Here is a 20,510-nt window from a genome sequence, read left to right on the forward strand (position 1 = left end):
TCTGCCCATTTCTTGATTGGATTATTTGTTCTTTGGGTGTTGAGTTTGCTAAATTCTTTATAGATTTTGGACACTAGTCCTTTATCTGATATGTCATTTGCAAATATCTTCTCCCATTCTGTCAGCTGTCTTTTGATTTTGTTAACTGTTTCCTTTGCTGTGCAAAAGCTTTTGATCTTGATGAAATCCCAATAGTTCATTTTTTCCGTTGCTTCCCTTGCCTTTGGTGATGTTCCTAGGAAGATGTTGCTGCGGCTGAGGTTGAAGAGGTTGCTGCCTGTGCTCTCCTCAAGGATTTTGAAGGATTCCTTTCGCACATTGAGGTCCTTCATCCATTTTAAGTCTATTTTCGTGTGTGGTGTAAGAAAATGGTCCAATTTCATTTTTCTGCATGTGGCTGTCCAATTTTCCCAACACCATTTATTGAAGAGGCTGTCTTTTTTCCACTGGACATTCTTTCCTGCTTTGTCGAAGATTAGTTGACCATAGAGTTGAGAGTCTATTTCTGGGCTCTCTGTTCTGTTCCATTGATCTATGTGTCTGTTTTTGTGCCAGTACCATGCTGTCTTGATGATGACAGCTTTGTAATAGAGCTTGAAATCTGGAATTGTGATGCCACCAACTTTGGCTTTCTTTTTCAATATCCCTTTGGCTATTCGAGGTCTTTTCTGGTTCCATATAAATTTTAAAATTATTTGTTCCATTTCTTTGAAAAAGATGGATGATACTTTGATAGGAATTACATTAAATGTGTAGATTGCTTTAGGTAGCATAGACATTTTCACAATATTTATTCTTCCAATCCAAGAGCATGGAACATTTTTCCATTTCTTTGTGTCTTCCTCAATTTCTTTCATGAGTACTTTATAGTTTTCTGAGTATAGATTCTGTGCCTCTTTGGTTAGGTTTATTCCTAGGTATCTTATGGTTTGGGGTGCAATTGTAAATGGGATTGACTCCTTAATTTCTCTTTCTTCTGTCTTGTTGGTGTAGAGAAATGCAACTGATTTCTGTGCATTGATTTTATATCCTGACACTTTACTGAATTCCTATACAAGTTCTAGCAGTTTTGGAGTGGAGTCTTTTGGGTTTTCCACATATAGTATCATATCATCTGTGAAGAGTGATAATTTGACTTCTTCTTTGCCGATTTGGATGCCTTTAATTTCCTTTTGTTGTCTGATTGCTGAGGCTAGGACTTCTAGTACTATGTTGAATAGCAGTGGTGATAATGGACATCCCTGCCGTGTTCCTCACCTTAGCGGAAAAGCTTTCAGTTTTTCTCCATTGAGAATGATATTTGCGGTGGGTTTTTCATAAATGGCTTTGATGATATTGAGGTATGTGCCCTCTATCCCTACACTTTGAAGAGTTTTGATCAGGAAGGGATGCTGTACTTTGTCAAATGCTTTTTCAGCATCTATTGAGAGTATCATGTGGTTCTTGTTCTTTCTTTTATTGATGTGTTGTATCACATTGACTGATTTGCAGATGTTGAACCAACCTTGCAGCCCTGGAATAAATCCCACTTGGTCGTGGTGAATAATCCTTTTAATGTACTGTTGAATCCTATTGGCTAGTATTTTGTTGAGTATTTTCGCATCTGTGTTCATCAAGGATATTGGTCTATAGCTCTCTTTTTTGATGGGATCCTTGTCTGGTTTTCGGATCAAGGTAATGCTGGCCTCATAAAATGAGTTTGGAAGTTTTCCTTCCATTTCTATTTTTTGGAACAGTTTCAGGAGAATAGGAATTAGTTCTTCTTTAAATGTTTGGTAGAATTCCCCCGGGAAGCCGTCTGGCCCTGGGCTTTTGTTTGTTTGGAGATTTTTAATCTAGCAGCTTATTTTAACACACAAGTAAGATACTAAAAATATTTCATAGAGACAACACTGACTTGGGTGAAGGTCCACGTTTACAGTTCTATTTGTTCAATATTTTTGTTGCATTTCAGAGCACTAGTCTTCTGGGATCATTTTGCCTTTACTTGAGGTATCTTCTTGAGAATTCCATTAGAGGAGTTTCTCAAACTCAGCACATAATTATTTGTTGTGGAGGATATCTAGTGCACTGTAGGCTGTTTAAGAGCATCCCTAGCTGCGAGTAACTAGCTGCCAGTAGCATCTCCAGTAGTGACAATCAAAAAAAGTCTTCAAACATTTCTAAATATCCCCTGGGGGACAAAACTGTCCTCAGTTGTAAACCACTAGCTTAGAGCAAGTTTCATGGTGTAAAATGTTCTTGGCTTTTATTTAGCAACAGCTGTTTGAATTTCGTCTTATTACTGAGTGTCTTGCTAATAAGCACAAATTCTAGGATAATAACAGCTGTGCAAACACTTTAAGACATTATCTGTTTTGTCATCGAGAATTCTGTCATTCTACTGTTTCTTTGATGACGTGCACTTCCTCTCTGGCTGATTTCAAGATCCTTTTTTGGTGTTCTGCAGCTTCATTAACATATGTCTAGGTGTAGTTTTTCCTTTTGTTTGGTTCACAAACCCCTTTTACCTGTTTCTAATCTGTTAACTTGACATTTTATATCAATAACTAGCTTTTCTTTTCTACAAGTTCCATTTGTTCTCTCTAAACAGTCTTTCATTCCTGAGTAGTATGCTCATCTTCCTAACTGCACCCATTATTGATTTGAACTTTTAATAGTTTTGTATCACAGACTCTGGACCACTTCACCCCTCTTGAGGGTTATATGAGAAGTCCCAGACCCAACATACTACTCCTTGCTGGTTCAATAGCCTTACAATATTGTTGGTTTAAAAAAAAAAAGATCTGGCTTTAGAACTATCCTGCCCCATTCTGCTGCCTGCTGGTCCAAGCCTTGTCCTAACAGCTACCCCCACAACCCCACCCCACTGCAGCCCTGCCACCTCTATATTTGCAGCCTCTGGAGTCTCAAGTTTCAAATGCAACCACTGTAACTTCCTGACACTTTAATCCTAGATGTTTCTGGCCCAACTCTGCTTGCTTGCTTAAATGGGGGGGGGGGGGGTAGAAGAATATTCCTGGAGACTTTGCCTACATTTATGAGACCAATGATGTCTCTAAGATGGTCTTATCAGGGTCTACATGTGGTGGTGTTGGGAATGTGAGGGTCCCGCAGAGCTCCTGGTCAATCATGAAAGAGCAAGGCTTTCCAGGCAAGAGACAAAGTTCTCATCAGGAGTGGTTAACTGAAAGGCATGGATCCATTGTCAATCTCAGTTTCTTGGTGGGAAATCACACTGCTTCAAAAGTACAGCCTCAATAAAAGTGGGGGGGAGGGATAACCTACCTGGGTAGCTTAGTTGGTTAAGTGTTTGACTCTTGATTTTGGCTCAGATCATGATCTCAGGGTTGTGAGATCAAGCCCTTGGTTGGGTTCTGTGCTGAGCATGGAGCCTGCTTAAGATTCTCCCTCTCCCTCTACACCCCCCCCCCCACATGCTCTTTCTCTCTAAAAAAATTAAAATAGATAAATAGACAGATAGATATATAGTAGAGCCTTTCAGAAGTCTGGGTCACTACTGTGGCCTCAGGAAATCTCAAATGGAATGGAAGTTCTAGAGTTTCTGAATAGTAAGTAAGTTTTACTGTGCAGGAACTAAGAACCAAATCCATGTCCTAGGGCTGTTTTAGGATTATCCAGAATCCTGAGAGAATTCCATTGAAAGGCACCTTCTGAGACTGCTCTCAATAATGCTATGAATTAAACAGTCCATCAGATCATCATGTTGGTTTTTCACCCTCATTTTACTATCTAGATAATGCTAACACCACTGGGAATTTACCAGTGTTTCACTGCACAATTCAAACAAAAACTGATACAAGCGCCATTGATTCTATTACAGATTTCAAATTTCCATCCTTTATGGCACACAATTTTTTTTGTAGAGGAAAAATGGTGTATCAGATGTCTTGTTCTTTATAAAAACTTTTATAAAGTTTTTGAGGAAAACTTTATGTTTTCTCTGTCAAAAAAAAAGTTTATGATATTATCTCCACATTGTGCTTTTTGTAATTTGCCACTTATACAATTTAGGGCTAAGATAAATCAATCTCAGATTCTTCCCTTAGTCTTCTGATCTTGTCAAATGGTCTTTGCTGGTCTGAGCTAGGCAGAACAAGAGCAGTAAATGTACTTAATTTCCCTTGGCACAGGTCTGGGTCTGAACTATGTGACTGTGTGAACATGAAAGGTTGTCTCAAATGTTATAAATTATGTTTTTGATTTTATAGTAGTCAAGAGTCATACATTATAACTGATTGCTATATCTCTTAAGTCAATAGCTTATTCTCTTTTTCTCTACAATTTATTTGAAGAAAACAGGTCATATGTTCATCAGAGTTTCTAATTTTTTTTAAATATTTTATTTACTGCAGAGAGAGAGAGAGAGAGAGAACATGAGCAGGGCAAAGGAGGTAGAGGGAGGGAGAAGCAGGGTGCCCAACACCGGGCTTGATCTCAAGACCCTGAGATTAAGACCTGAGCCAAAGGCAGATGCTTAACTGACTTGAGCCACCCTTGTGCCCCTAGAGTTTCTGATTTTGATGATGACATACACATAATACTGTTTATTGTTTTACTGTTTTTTGTATTTCCTATCTATTGCTACTTAGATCTAGAGGCTTATCAACATTCAGTGTTTTTAGGGGAGAGGTAGGAAAACTCCTTCACAGTGGAATTTTGATCTGCTACGAGACACACGTCATTTGTGGGTGCCTGAGTGGCTCAGTCTTTAGGCGCCTTTGGCTCAGGTCACAATTCCAGGGTCCTAGGATTGAGCCCCACATTGGGGTCCCTGCTTAGCAGGAGGCCTGCTTCACCTCCTCCCACTCCCTCTGCTTGTGTTTCCTCTCCCACTGTGTCTCTCTCTCTGTCAAATAAATAAAGAAAGAAAGAAAGAAAGAGAGAGAGAGATACATGTCATCTAATTTTCTTTATTTTTGAGATACTAACAATTGTTGGTGATTAATGACTAAACCCATCAATTTATAAGGTTTACAAAGTGGTGATACTCTTTTTTATTATTCTTCCTTAATTTATTACCTGAAATAATTTTATAAAGAGATACTTTCTCTAATATACAATTTGGTTATCCGTTGGTATTGTAAAGTAAGATATATACTTCATTCTTTCCTTTTATTAACCAATTCTCAGAATAAGGAATTAATTCACTAGAATAGTCCAACTGTGATCAATTAGTTTTTTAAAGTATCAATACAAACTCATGGATTTAAATATTGGATAGATTTCAAATGAAATTCTTTTCCTGTGTTAGTTAAGGTGATTCATTCTTTAATCTCCCTTTTTTTAAGGGGTGGGGAGAGTTTGGCAGAGGGAGAGAGAGAATCTTCAGCAGACTCTATGTCCAGTGCAAGCCCCATACAGGACTCTATCTCATAACACTGAGATCACAACTGGAGCCAAAATCAAGAGCTGGAAGCTTAACTGACTGACTGAGGCACCCAGGTGCCCCTAATCTCCTTTGGTTACCATACTGAATTAAATACACTTTTTTTTTTTAAGATTTCATTTATTTATTTGACAGAGATCATAATCAGGCTGAAAGACAGGCAGTGAGAGAAGAGGAGACAGGCTCCCTGCTGAGCAGAGAGTCTGATGTGGGGATGTGGGGCTCGATCCCAGGACCCTGAGCTGAAAGCTGAAAGCAGAGGCTTTAACCCACTGAGCCACCCAGGTGCTCCCTATACATTGATTTTTAATGGTAAAACCAAACATGTATTCCTTTTTTTCTTTAACTTTTTAAAAAAGATTTTATTTTTATTTATTTGACAGAGAGAGAGAGAGTGAGAGCGCGCGCATGACAAGGGAGAAGGTCAGAGAGAGGAGACTCCCCATGAAGCTGGAAGCCCAATGTGGGACTTGATCCCAGGAGTCTGGGATCATGACCTGAGCTGAAAGCAGTCGCTTAAGCAACTGAGCCACCCACGTGCCCCAACCATGTATTTCTAGCAGAAACCCAAACTGGTCACAGGGGTAATTTAAAATATATGTATTGCTTGATTTAGATTGCATATATTTCATTTAGGATATCTGTATCTGTATTCATAACTGAAACTGGCTTATACTTGTCTCATATTGTCATTGCTAAGTTTTGGTATCAAAGTTACACAATCCTCAAAGTGAGGTAGGGTCTGTTTGTTTTCCTGTTCTCTGAGAGAAACTGTGTAAGAGGAATTATTTTTCCTTGAATGTTTGGTAAAAATTGTTTTAAAACTGTTAGGGCCCACTGCTCATTTGCTTACTTGCTTACTAAAATGTTTTAAATTAAAAATTATAGAAATACACACACAGAAAAGTTCATAAATTTTAAGTATACAACTTAATTTTTTACCACAATAGCAGTTTCACTCTTCCATATAGTGGCTCAGCCTGACCCTGAGTTTTATGAGAGATCTGATGAGTCAGTGGGAACAGATACATTAAAATGACTGTGCCCTATTGACAGGAAGAACATTTAGAAGGTCTGAGAAATATTATAAATTCCATTCAGCAGGCAAGGCAACTGAAGCACTTTCTAACCTACCAGGCCAAATTATGCTAAATAAGATTTTTTTTTCCCAAGATTTTGTTTTTAAATAATCTGTACATCTAAGGTGGGGCTCAAACTCGAACTCCTAGATCAAGACTCACATGCTCCACTGACTGAGCCAGCCAGGTGCCCCTAAGCAAGATTTTTATAGAGAACCGGCAAGATCCTTTTCTTTCTTTCTTTTTTTTTTTTTTAATTTTATTTATTTGGGAGGGAGGAAGTGAGTGAGAGAGAGCACAAGCTGGGGGTGGGAGGAGAGAGGCAGAGTGAGAGGGTGAAACAGGCTCCCCAACGAGCATGGAGACCAACTTGGGGCTCTATCCCAGGACCCTGACCCAGGACTCTGACCCAGGATTATGACCTGAGCCGAAGGCAGACACTTTACCGACTGAGCCATCCAGGTGCCCCAAGAGCTGGCAAGATTTTACTTCAAGCTACCAATGCCCCTTCTGCATGATGGCTAGAAAATATAATTTTTAAAAATCACCCTTCTATCTTTTAAGGATTTTTTTTTTTAATAACCTGGCCTTTTAAGGCCTTTGAGGCTGAAGCTTAGGCAAAGATACTCAGAGGGGTGCCTGGCCAGCTCAGTAAGTACAGCATGCAACTCTCAGGTCCTGAATTCAAGCCCCAAGCTGGGTGTAGAGCTTACTTTAAAAAAAGAAAGAAAGAAAGAAAGGGAGGGAGGGAGGGAGAGAGGGAGGAAGGAAGAAAGAAAGAGGGAAAGATATTCAGGCTAGGACACAGAAGATGGCAGTTATTAAGACCACGAGAAAAAAGACCTTATCTAACGAACCTAAGAGGGAGCACTCAGGGTAGCAAGATGAACTTACCTGAGAATCTAGCCAGATGACTCTGGATAAATTCCCAGGATTGTTTAAAATTGAATGCAAATACAGGCTGCCAAATGAGATTAATGTCTAGAGTAATCTCTTTGCAAATACTAGGGTTTTTAGCTAATACTAAGAGAAGTCTTCACAATCATATACCATTTCTTTTGCCCACAATACACTCAATATCTTTTACTACGAATGCTTCACTGGAAACAAAATCCAGCTTACACTGGAATGGTACCAGCTCCCCTGACTGTCCAATTCATTAGCTAAGTCCTCCCTACCTCCATTACACACATGTTCCTGGCCAGATGATAAACCACTCTCAAATTTCTCTACTTGTCAGCATGTATCAGAGACAGAAACAATTTAATAGCTTAGGAGAGAAATGTACTTTTCATGGTCTGCCTAAATCTTTCAATAAACTCTCAGTCATTCCTGGTCCAAATATGAAATTTTTATATAGACAAGAATAATATTGAACAGTCTAAATAAACTATCAAATATAAAACTCTAAAAAAAGAGAATAGTGACAGCCTCAATATCATAAGTCTAGGACCCTTGTGATCAGATTTCTAGCCAAATGTTTATGTCAAACATTTACCTAACAAATATTTATTGAGTACTTAGGAGGTGAGTTACTGTTCCAGCATATAAACTCTGTCAAAGAAATGAGAATTTCTAAGATCAGAAATTTATGGGGCACCTGGGTGACTCAGATGGTTAAGCATCCACCTTTCCATCAAGTTAGGATCTCAGGGTCCTAGGATCAAGCCCCACATCAGGCTCCCTGCTCAGCAGGGAGTCTGCTTCTCCCTCTCACTCTGCATCTCCCCCAGCTTATGCTCTCTTGCTCACTCCCTCTCTCTGAAATAAATAAAACCTTTTGACAGACTGAGAGAGATCACAAATAGGCAGAGAGGCAGGCAGAGAGTGGGGGAAGCAGGCTCCCTGCCAGCAGGGAGCCCGACTCGGGGCTTGATCCCAGGACCCTGAGATCATGACCCGAGCTGAAGGCAGAGGCCACCCAGATGCCCCTGAAATAAATAAAATCTTAAGAAAAAACCCAGAAACTTATGTCCTTAACAAAGAAAGAGCAGAAAAGGAGTATCAACTCATATTCTGAACCTGTAATAAGCAAACAAGTCAAGTAATTTCCTTACTTTGGACTTTTTGATAGCTTATATTTTCCACAACTGCTTTGCACATACTCAAATAGCAAAAAGTTCAGCAATGTACAAATTAAAAAAAAAGCGTCAAATTAACCCTCATGCACCATTGGTGAAAATGTAAATTGGACCAACCACTGTGGAAAACACTATGGAGGTTCCTCAAAAAATTAAAACTAGAATTACCATATGATCAAATGATTCTACTACTGAATATTTACCCAAAGAAAATTAATTTGAAAAGACATATGTATCTCTGTTTATTGCAACAATATTTATTTTCAATAGCCAAACTACAGAAGCAATGCAATTGTCCATCGACAAATGAATTAAGTGTGGTATTATATGCACAATGGAATATTCAGCCATAAAAAAGAATGAGGTCTTGCCACCCAACAACATTGGTGGACCTAGAGGACATTAGGCTAAGTGAAGTCAGGCAAAGAAAGACAAATATCTCATGATTTCACTTACAAGTTGTATATAAAAAGAAAATAGGAGCACCTGAATGACTTAGTTGGTTAGGCAACAAACTCTTTATTTTGGCTCAGGTCATGATCTTAGGGCTGTGAGACTGAGCCCATGTCCCAGTGTGGGGTCTGCTTAGGATTCTCTCTCAAAAAACAGAAACAAGGGGCACCTGGGTGGCTCAGTGGGTTAAAGCCTCTGCCTTAGGCTCAGGTCATGATTCCAGGGTCCTGGGATGGAGCCCTGTATTGGGCTCTCTGCTCAGTGGGGAGCCTGCTTCCCTCTCTCTTTCTCTGCCTGTCTCTCTGCCTACTTGTAATCTATGTCAAATAAATAAATAAAATCTTAAAAAAAAAAAACCAGAAACAAAACAAAACAAAAAACAAAAACAAAAAGGATTCTCTCTCCCTCCCTTTGCCCCTCCCATCAAAAAAGAAAAAACAAACAAACAAACAAACAAACAACCCTTAAATACAAAGAGCAAACTGGTGGGTTGCAGAGAGAAGGTGGGTGGGTGGGATGGGTGAGAAAAAAGGGGTTATAAATTTGTGGAGTTGAATCACTATGTTGTACACTTGAAACTAATGTAACATTGCAATATGAACTATAAATAAATTTTCTTAATTTTTAATAGAAAAAAAAGACAGATATAAACTCCCAGTTATAAAATAAGTTAGTCATGGAGATGAAAAGTACAGCATGGGGAATATAGTCAATAATACTTTAGTAATGCTATGTGGTGATAGATGGTGACTACACTTATCTTGGTGAGAGTACTGTCCAATCAATATAGTCTACAACTGAAACTAATATAACACTACTGTATGTTAATTATACTCCAGTAAAAACAAAAACAAAAACACACAACAAAAAAAATAAGACTCAAATCAAAAGACATACACACAAAATGGCTGTTAATATATTGAAAAGTACTTAATGGAGATGCTATCTTCACCTCTTAGAGAAAGAAAAAATTGAAGATTGGCATCTGCTTTTTATGGTAAGGATGTATCTTTCTCAAGATATGTATACCCTCTGACCAAGGAATTCTCTTAGGAATTCTTCCTTCAAATATACTGGCAATGAGAATGCAAGAATATATGTATAAGATGTTCACTGTAACATAATTTTTAAAAGTAAAACACCTTGAAATAAGTAGTCAAGAATAGGAAACTGGCTGTGTAAAGTTAGAACACAGGAATACAGGGACTATTATTCTTCAACAAACAAAGGAATAGGCAAATCTTTATGTATTGAAACAATGTGTCTAAGATAAAATGTTAAGTGAAAGAAAAGAAGCTGGAGTTTGCAAAGTATAATCCCATGGACAGAAAAAAGAAAGAAGATAGTCACATATAATAAGAAAATGTATAAATAAAAATTTCTAAAAGAATTCTCCAGTTAGTGAGGTGAAGTGGTAGGGAGAAGAGATACTTTAAAGGACTTTACTTTCCTTACATATACTTTTTGTATTGTCTGAAATCCTCACCAGAGCATGTTTTATTTCTATATTTAAAATTTTTAAGTTCTGAGATGTGCAATTACTGTTAAATTACTGAAATTTAAAATATGTGATCCCTAGAAGAAAGAAATTTATTTCCATCACTTATTTAACAGATAAAGAACTGGAACATCTACTTCTTCATCTTTCTTAAGCTCTTGCTATCCATGAAGTACTTTCAGTAATTAAAAAATAAGGGTGATTAAAAGACCAAGAAAAATAATAAAAAGGACAAAGTAGCTACAAGGCCCAAGATATGATAGAGTATTATAGTATCTTCTTGACAAAACTATCTTGGAACAAAGAAGCTCTAATTCTTACAGATTTTATTTTTAAAAACAGATTCTATAAATTACTTTTAAATGTACTACATTGGGTCTTAATAATAAATTGCAGAAGTAGTTTCCTAAAACTTACCAAGTTGGGAATGCAAACAGCAGGAAAAAATGTTGAGGAGTGTAAAACAGAAAAGGAGGGGATAGAAAATAGAAGTGGGAGTAATGTCTGTTAGTATAGGCAGGAAAAGGGTGACTTTAGTGAAAGTCAATCCCCACAGTAATACTATACCTAACAGCTGGCTGTGTTCCCCTGTGATGGAGTTCTGACTCGGGTCTGAAAAACAAACAATTGAAAAGAAAAGAAAAAAATGAATGACCAAAACAAATAATTTCTTAAAAATCAGCAACAAAAGTATATGAAGGAAATAAGAAAAAAAAAAGTTTTTTAATGCTCAAAAAACATCAATAAAAGGATAGTATAAATAGAATAAACTATTATAAAAAATAATCACACAGCTTTTTTGAAAAGCTAAGCAACAGAATTACCATGTGACCCAGCAATTCCACTTGTAGGCATATACTCAAAAGAACTGAAAACAGGGATGCAGAACAGACACTTGTATGACAATGTACATCCAAGCATTATTTACAACAGCCAAAAGGTGGAAACAACCAAGTGTCCTTCAACAGATAAATGGATAAACAATAATGCGGTATGAACATACAATGGGATATTATTCAGTCATAAAAAAGAAAATACTACAATATGGATGAACCCTGAAAATAAGCCAGAAGCAGGACAAATTTTGTATAATTAAATGAAATTTTGAGAAAAAAATTAATTAAAAAGATAATCACACAAATTTGATCAAGCAAAACAAGTTCAATAAAGTAGAATGATTTGGGGCTTACCACATGGATTACATTTTCTCTTTAATGCCAAAGAAACATATGGCCATAGCAGCTCAAAGTCAAGACATAAGTAAAGAACTCATTACTACCAGCAGATATGTTCTGATTGGACTTCATGATAAAATTACTAACCTGGCTTTTATAAATATCTACTTCTTCTAATCTATAATAAAATTAGTGGCAATAAGCCAAGTTCCTAATGCAAGAGATATTGACAATCATCATTTAACAACTAACCACATGGTTATTTTAAAGGTTTGAAAACCATTAAGGGCTAAATATGGAAAAGACTTTGAACTCCAATTTCCTCAAAGATTAAGTCTCTTGAGATACTGAGGATTACATCTGGTTTCCCTGAATGTGTCTGGGCCACAAAAGTAATTTTAGACAAGGGGGTCTGTGAACAATGGGGAGAAGGTTGCAACTTTATTTTCACTAACCTGTAACTGAAGTTTAGTATTTTCTCCAAGTATGACATCAGAAACAAACTACATAAAAGTACCGGTGCTTTGTCAACAATAAGTACAATTTTTCATATCACACTGTTAATTGTTATATATATATTTCTTAATCCCATTTAAGTGTAATACTACTTTGAAATTATGGTAGTAATTAAAAGGCTGCTAGGTCTTCTTCAATGTACTGATAAAAAAAGCACTTACAGGGGTGCCTGGGTGGCTTAGTGGGTTATGATCTGCCTTCGGCTCAGGTCATGATCTCAGGGTCCTGGGATGGAGCCCCGCATCGGGATCTCTGCTCGGCAGGGAGCCTGCTTCTTCCTCTCTCTCTGCCTGCCTCTCTGCCTACTTGTGATCTCTCAAATAAATAAATCTTTAAAAAAAAATCACAGTTTCATAACCAGAATAACTACGATCATCATCTAGCTCTACTCTACTGATTCTACAGGAAAAGCTTGAGAAATTACCAGCACCATCTATTTTTTTCCCTAAAATATCATCAACAATCCTTTTTAAGATTATGATTCTCAGACACTGTCATTAATGGGAACACCTCTTATGTATGATGGGATGGGGCAAAGCTTAGAATCTCTTAATATTTACAGTTGAGGGGTGGTTGGTTAAGCATCTGCCTTCAGCTCAGGTCATGATTCCGTGGTCCTGGGATCTAGCCCCACGTCAGGCTCCCTGCTCAGTGTGGAGTTTGCTTCTTTCCCACCCTCTGCTCCTCACCTTGCTAGTGCTTTTGCTTGGTCTCTCTCTCAGATGAAGAAATAAAAAATCTTTAAAGAATATTTATAGTTCAGAAGATGAATGCTGTTAGTAAGTGGCCAAAGACATGGCACACTACTGTCAAAAGAGAAAGCTCTGAGAGATAATCTTAGGCTTTGGGGACCTATCTTCATGTTTCTTGGTACTCTGAATTCTAACTTTTTTCCCTGAAATGAAAAATAGCCTAGGGGTGCCTGGGTTGCTCAGTGGGTTAAGCCTCTGCCTTCTGCTCAGGTCATGGTCTCAGTGTCCTGGAATCAAGCCCGACATCAGGCTCTCTGCTCAGTGGGGAGCCTGCTTCTCCTCTCTCTCTGCCTCTCTGCCTACTTGTGATCTCTGTCAAATAAATAAAATCTTTAAAAAAAAAAAAAAAGAAAAGAAAAGAAAAATAGCCTAAAACAAGTTATTTGGAATTGCCAGGGAATGTATTAGTAAAAATAGAAGACCATCTCAGATAACTTGGGCAGAACAGATATGATTTTAGATGGGGAAATACAATTTTTCTCTTACAAATTACCTCCTTCTATACTATACACTCTCTTGCCTTCTAAGCTGTGTGCACATGCCATACATGCATTTTCTACGCAGGCCAGGCCTCTTCCTTTGAACACCCTCCATGTTTAAGCTGAGTAGAAATTACTCTTTGTGTAGTTCCCTGCAAGTTCAACTTGGATTTCTGTTTTTCATTTTTTTATAATTGAAGGAACGTAGGGCAACCTTTACCTAATACTTCTTTGGTAATTTGAAGACTAATCTCAAGTACTTCACCAGTACTTCACTGATACACATAAAACCCAAAACAAGGGCAAATTTAGGAGTAAAAAGATTCAGAATTCATGAGAATGAAATTAGCCATGCCTATAAAAATCACAATTGGTAAATGGGTTTAAGAGGAGGGGTGATTCTGGGTATGCAGTCCAAACTGTATAATCAACATGATAATACTGCTCTGAGATATGTCTGTTATGTCCTCTGTCTCTTGTCTAATGTCTGAACTCTCCCATTTAACATTTTTCCTGCTATGTCACTGGTGAGGGCACACCCAAGTTTGCCAAAGACTGGGAGTTGTCCGAAACATTACTCAAAATGACATTTATTTTAACCAAATTACTTCCTGTAATAGAAACAACTTGCCAATAAGATGACTATTCTTACCTTTGATGGCCTTTATAAACTAAGCTACTCACAGGTTACAACTCAAAAGGTTATACCAGGTTATACTCAAAAGCCTTTGATACTCAGGGGACCCCTCCTACACTGTTGGTGGGAATGCAAGCTGGTGCAACCACTCTGGAAAACAGCATGGAGGTTCCTCAAAATGTTGAAAATAGAACTGCCCTATGACCCAGCAATTGCACTACTGGGTATTTACCCTAAAGATACAAACGTAGTGATCCAAAGGGGCACGTGCACCCGAATGTTTATAGCAGCAATGTCCACAACAGCCAAACTATGGAAAGAACCTAGATGTCCATCAACAGATGAATGGATCAAGAAGATGTGGTATATATACACAATGGAATACTATGCAGCCATCAAAAGAAATGAAATCTTGCCATTTGCGACAACATGGATGGAACTAGAGCGTATCATGCTTAGCAAAATAAGTCAAGCAGAGAAAGACAACTATCATATGATCTCCCTGATATGAGGAAGTGGTGATGCAACATGGGGGCTTAAGTGGGTAGAAGAAGAATCAATGAAACAAGATGGAATTGGGAGGGAGACAAACCATAAGTGACTCTTAATCTCACAAAACAAACTGAGGGTTGCTGGGGGGAGGGGGTTTGGGAGAAGGGGGTGGGATTATGGACATTGGGGAGGGTATGTGCTTTGGTGAGTGCTGTGAAGTGTGTAAACCTGGCAATTCACAGACCTGTACCCCTGGGGATAAAAATATATGTTTATAAAAAATAAAAAATTAAAAAAAAAAAGCCTTTGATACTCTATCAGTAATAAAAGCATGTACCTTTTCACATGTAAATACAATCAGAAAAATGACCTGAAAGTATTTCCTTGTTATAGAAATGATATAGTAGTTGGGTATTTACCCTAAAGATACAAAGGTAGTGATCCGAAGGGGTACCTGCACCCGAATGTTTATAGCATCAATGTCCACAACAGCCAAACTATGGAAAGAACCTAGATGTCCATCAACAGATGAATGGATAAATATGTGGTATATACACAATGGAATACTATGCAGCCATCAAAAGAAATGAAATCTTGCCACTTGCGACAACGTGGATGGAACTAGAGCATATCATGCTTAGCGAAATAAGTCAAGCAGAGAAAGACAACTATCACATGATCTCCCTGATATGAGGAAGTGGAGATGCAACATGGGGGGTTAAGGGGGTAGGAGAAGAATAAATGAAACAAGATGGGATTGGGAGGGAGACAAACCATAAGTGACTCTTAATCTCACAAAACAAACTGAGGGTTGCTGGGGGAGGAGGGTTGGGGGAAGGGGGGTGGGGTTATGGACACTAGGGAGGGTATGTGCTATGGTGAGTGCTGTTAAGTGTGTAAACCTGGTGATTCACATACTTGTACCCCGGGGGATAAAAATATATTATATGTTTGTAAAAAATAAAAAATTTAAAAAAAAAGAAATGATATAGTAGTTTTATAAATGGGCACTTTCTCAGTATATTTTATTTATCCTGGGTAAATGGTAAAGAATGGAGATTTTATTTAGTTTCTTGTCATGTGCCTTGGAGAATAGAGAGAAAAATGATTGTGGGTGGTACCAGCTTGCAAAATTGCCTCTGTAAATAGTTTTTCTGAAGAGCCTTATTATCTCCCTTAGTTTTGCCCATAGCAATAACCTTTTTCTGAATTTCCTTTGCTAATTACTTCATCTACCATTCTTGGTAGAAAATTTGAAGCAAATAAAGGCTAGCTTGTACCTTGCATCTGAAATTCAGCGAAGCAGGTTTTAGTCTTCATTAAAGATAGTATCAGTAATTTCATTAAGTAACACAATCAATAGTGGAAACTGTTAGGCCTAATTATCTAGAAAAAGTAGGCATGATCAAGTGCATATGCATGAGGACAAGAGGCTCATTATAGTCTATTTTATCTAGACATACCTTGAATACAAGTATACAAAATACGTGAAATCACTAGTCTTAACACATTCCTAATTCTCTGGTCTCCAATTTTTAAAAAACCAAAGTAACATTATGATAAGAAACCCTTCTGACTCAGAATTAGGCAAAGTGGATCAAAAATGGAATCAAAGATAATTATGCTAACATTCACACTTACTGGATTCTGCCTCTCTATATGGGTAATTATTATAGTGGGAAACCCAAGAAGGAAAACAAACTGAAAGAAGGTAAAATCTGAAAAAGCCTATCTTCTTTATATACATTTCAAACTTACTGCAATGAGACCAGAAAGACCTAGAAAAATTTACATGTAATTAATTGGGTTTAAATAAAGAAGTGGGTGAAAAACACAAGGCAAATGTAGGCAAAATAATTTATCTGTGAGATGGAAATGTAAAGCGATGCATACAGAAGTTAATAAATCATTAGTTTTTTATATTTCTAGCCCACTCAACAAAAGAGAATCAAAAGATACTTATCTGAATTTTTATTATAGTAAGAACATATTTTTTAAAAGATACATAGAATATACTTCTGCCAAAAAAAAACATAATTTCTGTTAGGATTCTATCTAGTCCAAACCATCAGTCATGCAAGTGATTTGTGTAGACAGCTAATCATGGAGAGAATAAGCTATTGCAGTTGTGAACCAAGTACTGTATTTCTTGTACCACGCATTTCCTTCAGTATGTTAATAGATATTTGGTGAGAAAATGATTTGGGGGAGGGTTGGTAAACAAACTTGGCAAATATATTTAACACTCAAGTAAATTTCTATAATGTTTAATTTCTCAGACCCTTTAATATGCTAATGGCTGCCTAACTAATCTCCTAAAGAATATAGGATTTGGCATTCTTAAATATATCAGAAGACATAACTCATTCATGACCACACATCTTATGTAATCAGTGTTCCACTGTATACACTCTGGGAAATGTCCAACAAATTCATTTCAGTGTACCAGGGTTAAATGATAACTCTCTGAATCATCACTGCATACACTCTGGGAAATGTCCAACAAATTCATTTCAGTGTACCAGGGTTAAATGATAACTCTCTGAATCATCACTGCCATTTACTTATTCCTTTCACTTAGCAATACTACTATTAAGCCAGTATTCTCCAAATTTGCCCAGTCAAAAGAATCATCTGGAGTTATTTGTTAAACTACAAATTCCTGGATCATATAACTAGCCCTAATTGACTTGATCTCATGGGAAAAGCCTGAGATTTTGCTGTTTATAAAGTGCCCAGATGACTATTCTAAATCTTCATTCACTGATTCACCTAAATGAGTGATTAAGAAGACTCAGACATTGCTCTAGGTGCTAGGGATAGAGCAACAAATACACAAGACAAATTTCCTGTTCTCATGCAGATATGGGGAGATAAATAATAAAAGAAAAATGGGGCACCTGGGTGTCTGCCTTTGGCTCAGGTCATGATTCCAGGGTCCTGGGATCAAGCCCCACATGGAGTCACACATCAGGCTTCCTGTTCTGCAGGAAGCCTGCTTCTCCCTCTCCCACTCCCTCTGCTTGTATTCCTTCTCTTACTGTCTCTCTCTCTGCCAAATAAATAGATAAAATCTTAAAAGAATGAAAGAAAATTAATAATCAAAATTATTTTCCTTATAAAATTTATCATAAACCAAAATTGAGTGACTAGGGAAGCTATTTTGGATTGGGTGGACAGTAAAGGCCTTTCTGAGAAGGTAACTTTTATGATGAGACCTGCATGTAAAGAAGGCAGACATGTGAGGATCTTGAAGAGGACTGATCAGGGCAGAGAAGTAGCCACGCAAAGACCTTAAGATGGGAATAACCTTGGCATGTTTAGGAAATATTAATGTGGCTAAAGCACAATGAGGAAGAAAGCAGTTTTAAAAAAAGTTCTCAAACTAGGTAGAAGATACCTGCTTGTAGTATTGCAGACCATGGTGAAGAGTGGAAATTTTACTATGAAAGTGAGGTGACACAACTGGAAGGTTTTAAAAGCCCCAAGACAGGTCTGATTAACTCTTCAGTTGATGGTTGAAGGATGCACTGTGGAAGGAAGAAGAGCAGAAACAGGGGAAACAATTAGGAGTCTACGGCAGAAGTCTTAGGAAGACATGGAAATGGCTGTAATGAAGATGGTGAAATCCATGGTGGAGAAAGTGATGAGATCTTCCACAATGAGAATTGTTGAGCTTGTCTTCAGAGGCCATGTCCACGTTACTCTAAATGTGTAGTTCTTTTCATTCACTTACTCAATAAAATTTTTTGAGCAATACTCAAAAGTATTGCTTAAGTACCTTTCTAATTACCAGAAATGCAGTAGCAAAACCCCTGCCACTAAAGAGCTCACATGATCAAAACTCAACATATATGTCAAGAGTGATGAGTTCTAAAACATATCGAGAAGCAGTATAAGAGAATGGAAGGATTAGTGGGGGCATGGTTTGCATGGTAGTTTAGATACTGAGTCTAAAAAATGTCTCTCAGATGTGGTACTTGACCAGAAACCCGAAGTGAGGTAGCTAGCCATACAAATATCTGTAGGAAGAACATTCCAGGCAGAGGAAATGGTTGGTGCAATGACCCTGAAGCAGGTGCATGTCCTTGTAGGACACAGTGGGGTCTTGTGGGACATAGTGAGGACTTTGGGTTTTACTTTGTGAGCTCAGAAGCCACTGGAAGGTTCTGATTTAAATTTTAACACGCTCAATCTAGCTGTTGTCTGGAGAATAGACTGCAGGAGGCAAGTGAGAAAGTAGGACACAGAAGGCTTTTGTAATGGCCCAAGGAAAGATAATGGTAGTCTGGATATGGTCAGAAGTACCAGAGCTGGTGAGTAGAGTTCACAGGCTGGGTTCACAAAGTTAGCACACTGACTGACTGGAAGTAGTAGGGGTGGGGTGCAGAGAAACAAGTTAAAGTTCTTTCCAAGAGCAATTAGACACACAGGGTTGCTGTTTCCTGAGTGTCAGAGGCTGGGAGAAGAGTGATGATGGTGATGATGAATGGAGTGGGGAGAGGGTCACACTGTGACAGCTGTGCAGCCGTCCTGGAGCAAATGTGAGGCACAATGAAAAGAGAACACAGGATCTGGAAGCAGATGAAGCTCAGCTGAGATCCTAGCTTTATATATGCTATTTGTGTAACTCTGCAAAAATGTTTTAATATTTCTTAGCCTTATTTACTATCAATGCAACAAGAGTAATACTACACCACAGAAAATTATTGTGAGGATTATATATGGTAGATACTCAGTAAAAGGTAACTGTTAAGAAAACTGAGATGACCCATGGAATGACCCTTAAGAAAAATAATAAAAACTTAGTGTTGCAAATAATAATGATTAAATTAGAATTTAGGTAGCAAGAGATTTTTTTTTAGAACTTTAAACATTTTGAAGTACAACAGTACTTAAGAAGTAATATGGGAGTATAGAAGTAATTTGGATGAATCTTTGGATTGGTATACACATTGATTAAAACTGCACAGTCACGTGACACTAATACTTTAAGTCACCCATCTTATTTTGAAATTTGATACATTGATAGTTTGGACTAAATATGCAATAACATATGATTTGGGACTTTCTGATAAAATAATTACAATAGTAATTGTCCAGGAGTGTCTGTATTATATTCCCAACACAAGTTTATTAATGACTCCTATTCAGATAAACAAGAACTTAATTCAGTAAGTTTTAAATACACCAAAAGCTGTGTTGGATACTGCAAAAAATAAAAGAATGAGAATAAGGTATTTCCTGACATTAAGAAGCTCACAAACTAGGGGTGCATGGGTGGCTCAGATGGTTGAGTATCTGCCTTCAGCTCAGGTTATGATCTCCAGGTCCTGGGATCCAGCCCCACATCAAGCCCCATGTCGAGCTCCTGGCTCAGCAAGGAGTCTGGGAGTCTGCTTCTCCCTCTCCCTCTGCCTCTCCTACTGATTGTGCTCTCTCTCTCTCTCTCTCTCAAATGAATAATAATTTTTTTTCAAATGAATAATAATTTTAACAAGACTCACAAATTAGTTGAAGAGCCAGTAATAATAATGGTAGTAATAATGGCATTCACATACTTCATTTGATTCCCATGATAACTCTGTGATATAGGTAGGACCCTTATAAAGAAGCTAAAGCTAAGTTAGGTTCAATGGTTTGGCCAGGATATACTGTCAGTAAATTTCAAAGACTGGCTTGAACCTGAATTCTGATTTTCTATTACATTACGCTGGTCATAAAAAGTAGGTATAAGGTATAAGGATGAATATTAGAAAAAAAAAGAATGAATATTAGTAATATAATTAACTCTCCATTATCCAGGAAAATAAATTGGGAAATTACAAGATATTTATAAAATAATTAAATTACAAATCAAGAAAATAATGTTTGGAATTAACAGTGATCAGTAAAAACACCACTTATGGGATGCCTGGGTGGCTTAGTCAGTTAAGTG

At 37.6% G+C, this 20,510-nt stretch overlaps 1 protein-coding gene and 1 long non-coding RNA gene across 6 annotated transcripts in view; both read right to left on the reverse strand.

Moving 5' to 3' along the window:
- The window catches only part of SLC12A6 (solute carrier family 12 member 6), a 93,354-nt gene that overhangs the window by 36,078 nt on the left and 36,766 nt on the right, over positions 1–20,510 (reverse strand). For 4 of the 5 annotated variants that reach the window (XR_014313309.1, XM_082736739.1, XM_082736741.1 and 1 more), the window contains one exon: positions 11,089–11,133. The exons of the other annotated variant lie outside the window; for it this stretch is intronic. Coding sequence is in view for 2 of the 4 variants with exons in the window: in XM_082736739.1 (XP_082592865.1) it covers positions 11,089–11,133 (45 nt within the window). In the remaining 2 variants the exon portion in view is untranslated. The remainder of the gene's footprint in view (positions 1–11,088; positions 11,134–20,510) is intronic. 5 annotated transcript variants of the gene reach the window in all.
- LOC309867821 lies at positions 17–8,212 on the reverse strand. The gene is made up of 2 exons (XR_014313337.1): positions 1,914–8,212; positions 17–632 (listed from the first exon to the last, which is right to left on the reverse strand). It is a non-coding gene; the product is annotated as an uncharacterized lncRNA (long non-coding RNA).

The sequence above is a fragment of the Mustela nivalis genome, assembly GCF_964662115.1.
Source record: "Mustela nivalis genome assembly, chromosome: 6".
Taxonomy (NCBI): Eukaryota; Metazoa; Chordata; class Mammalia; order Carnivora; family Mustelidae; genus Mustela; species Mustela nivalis.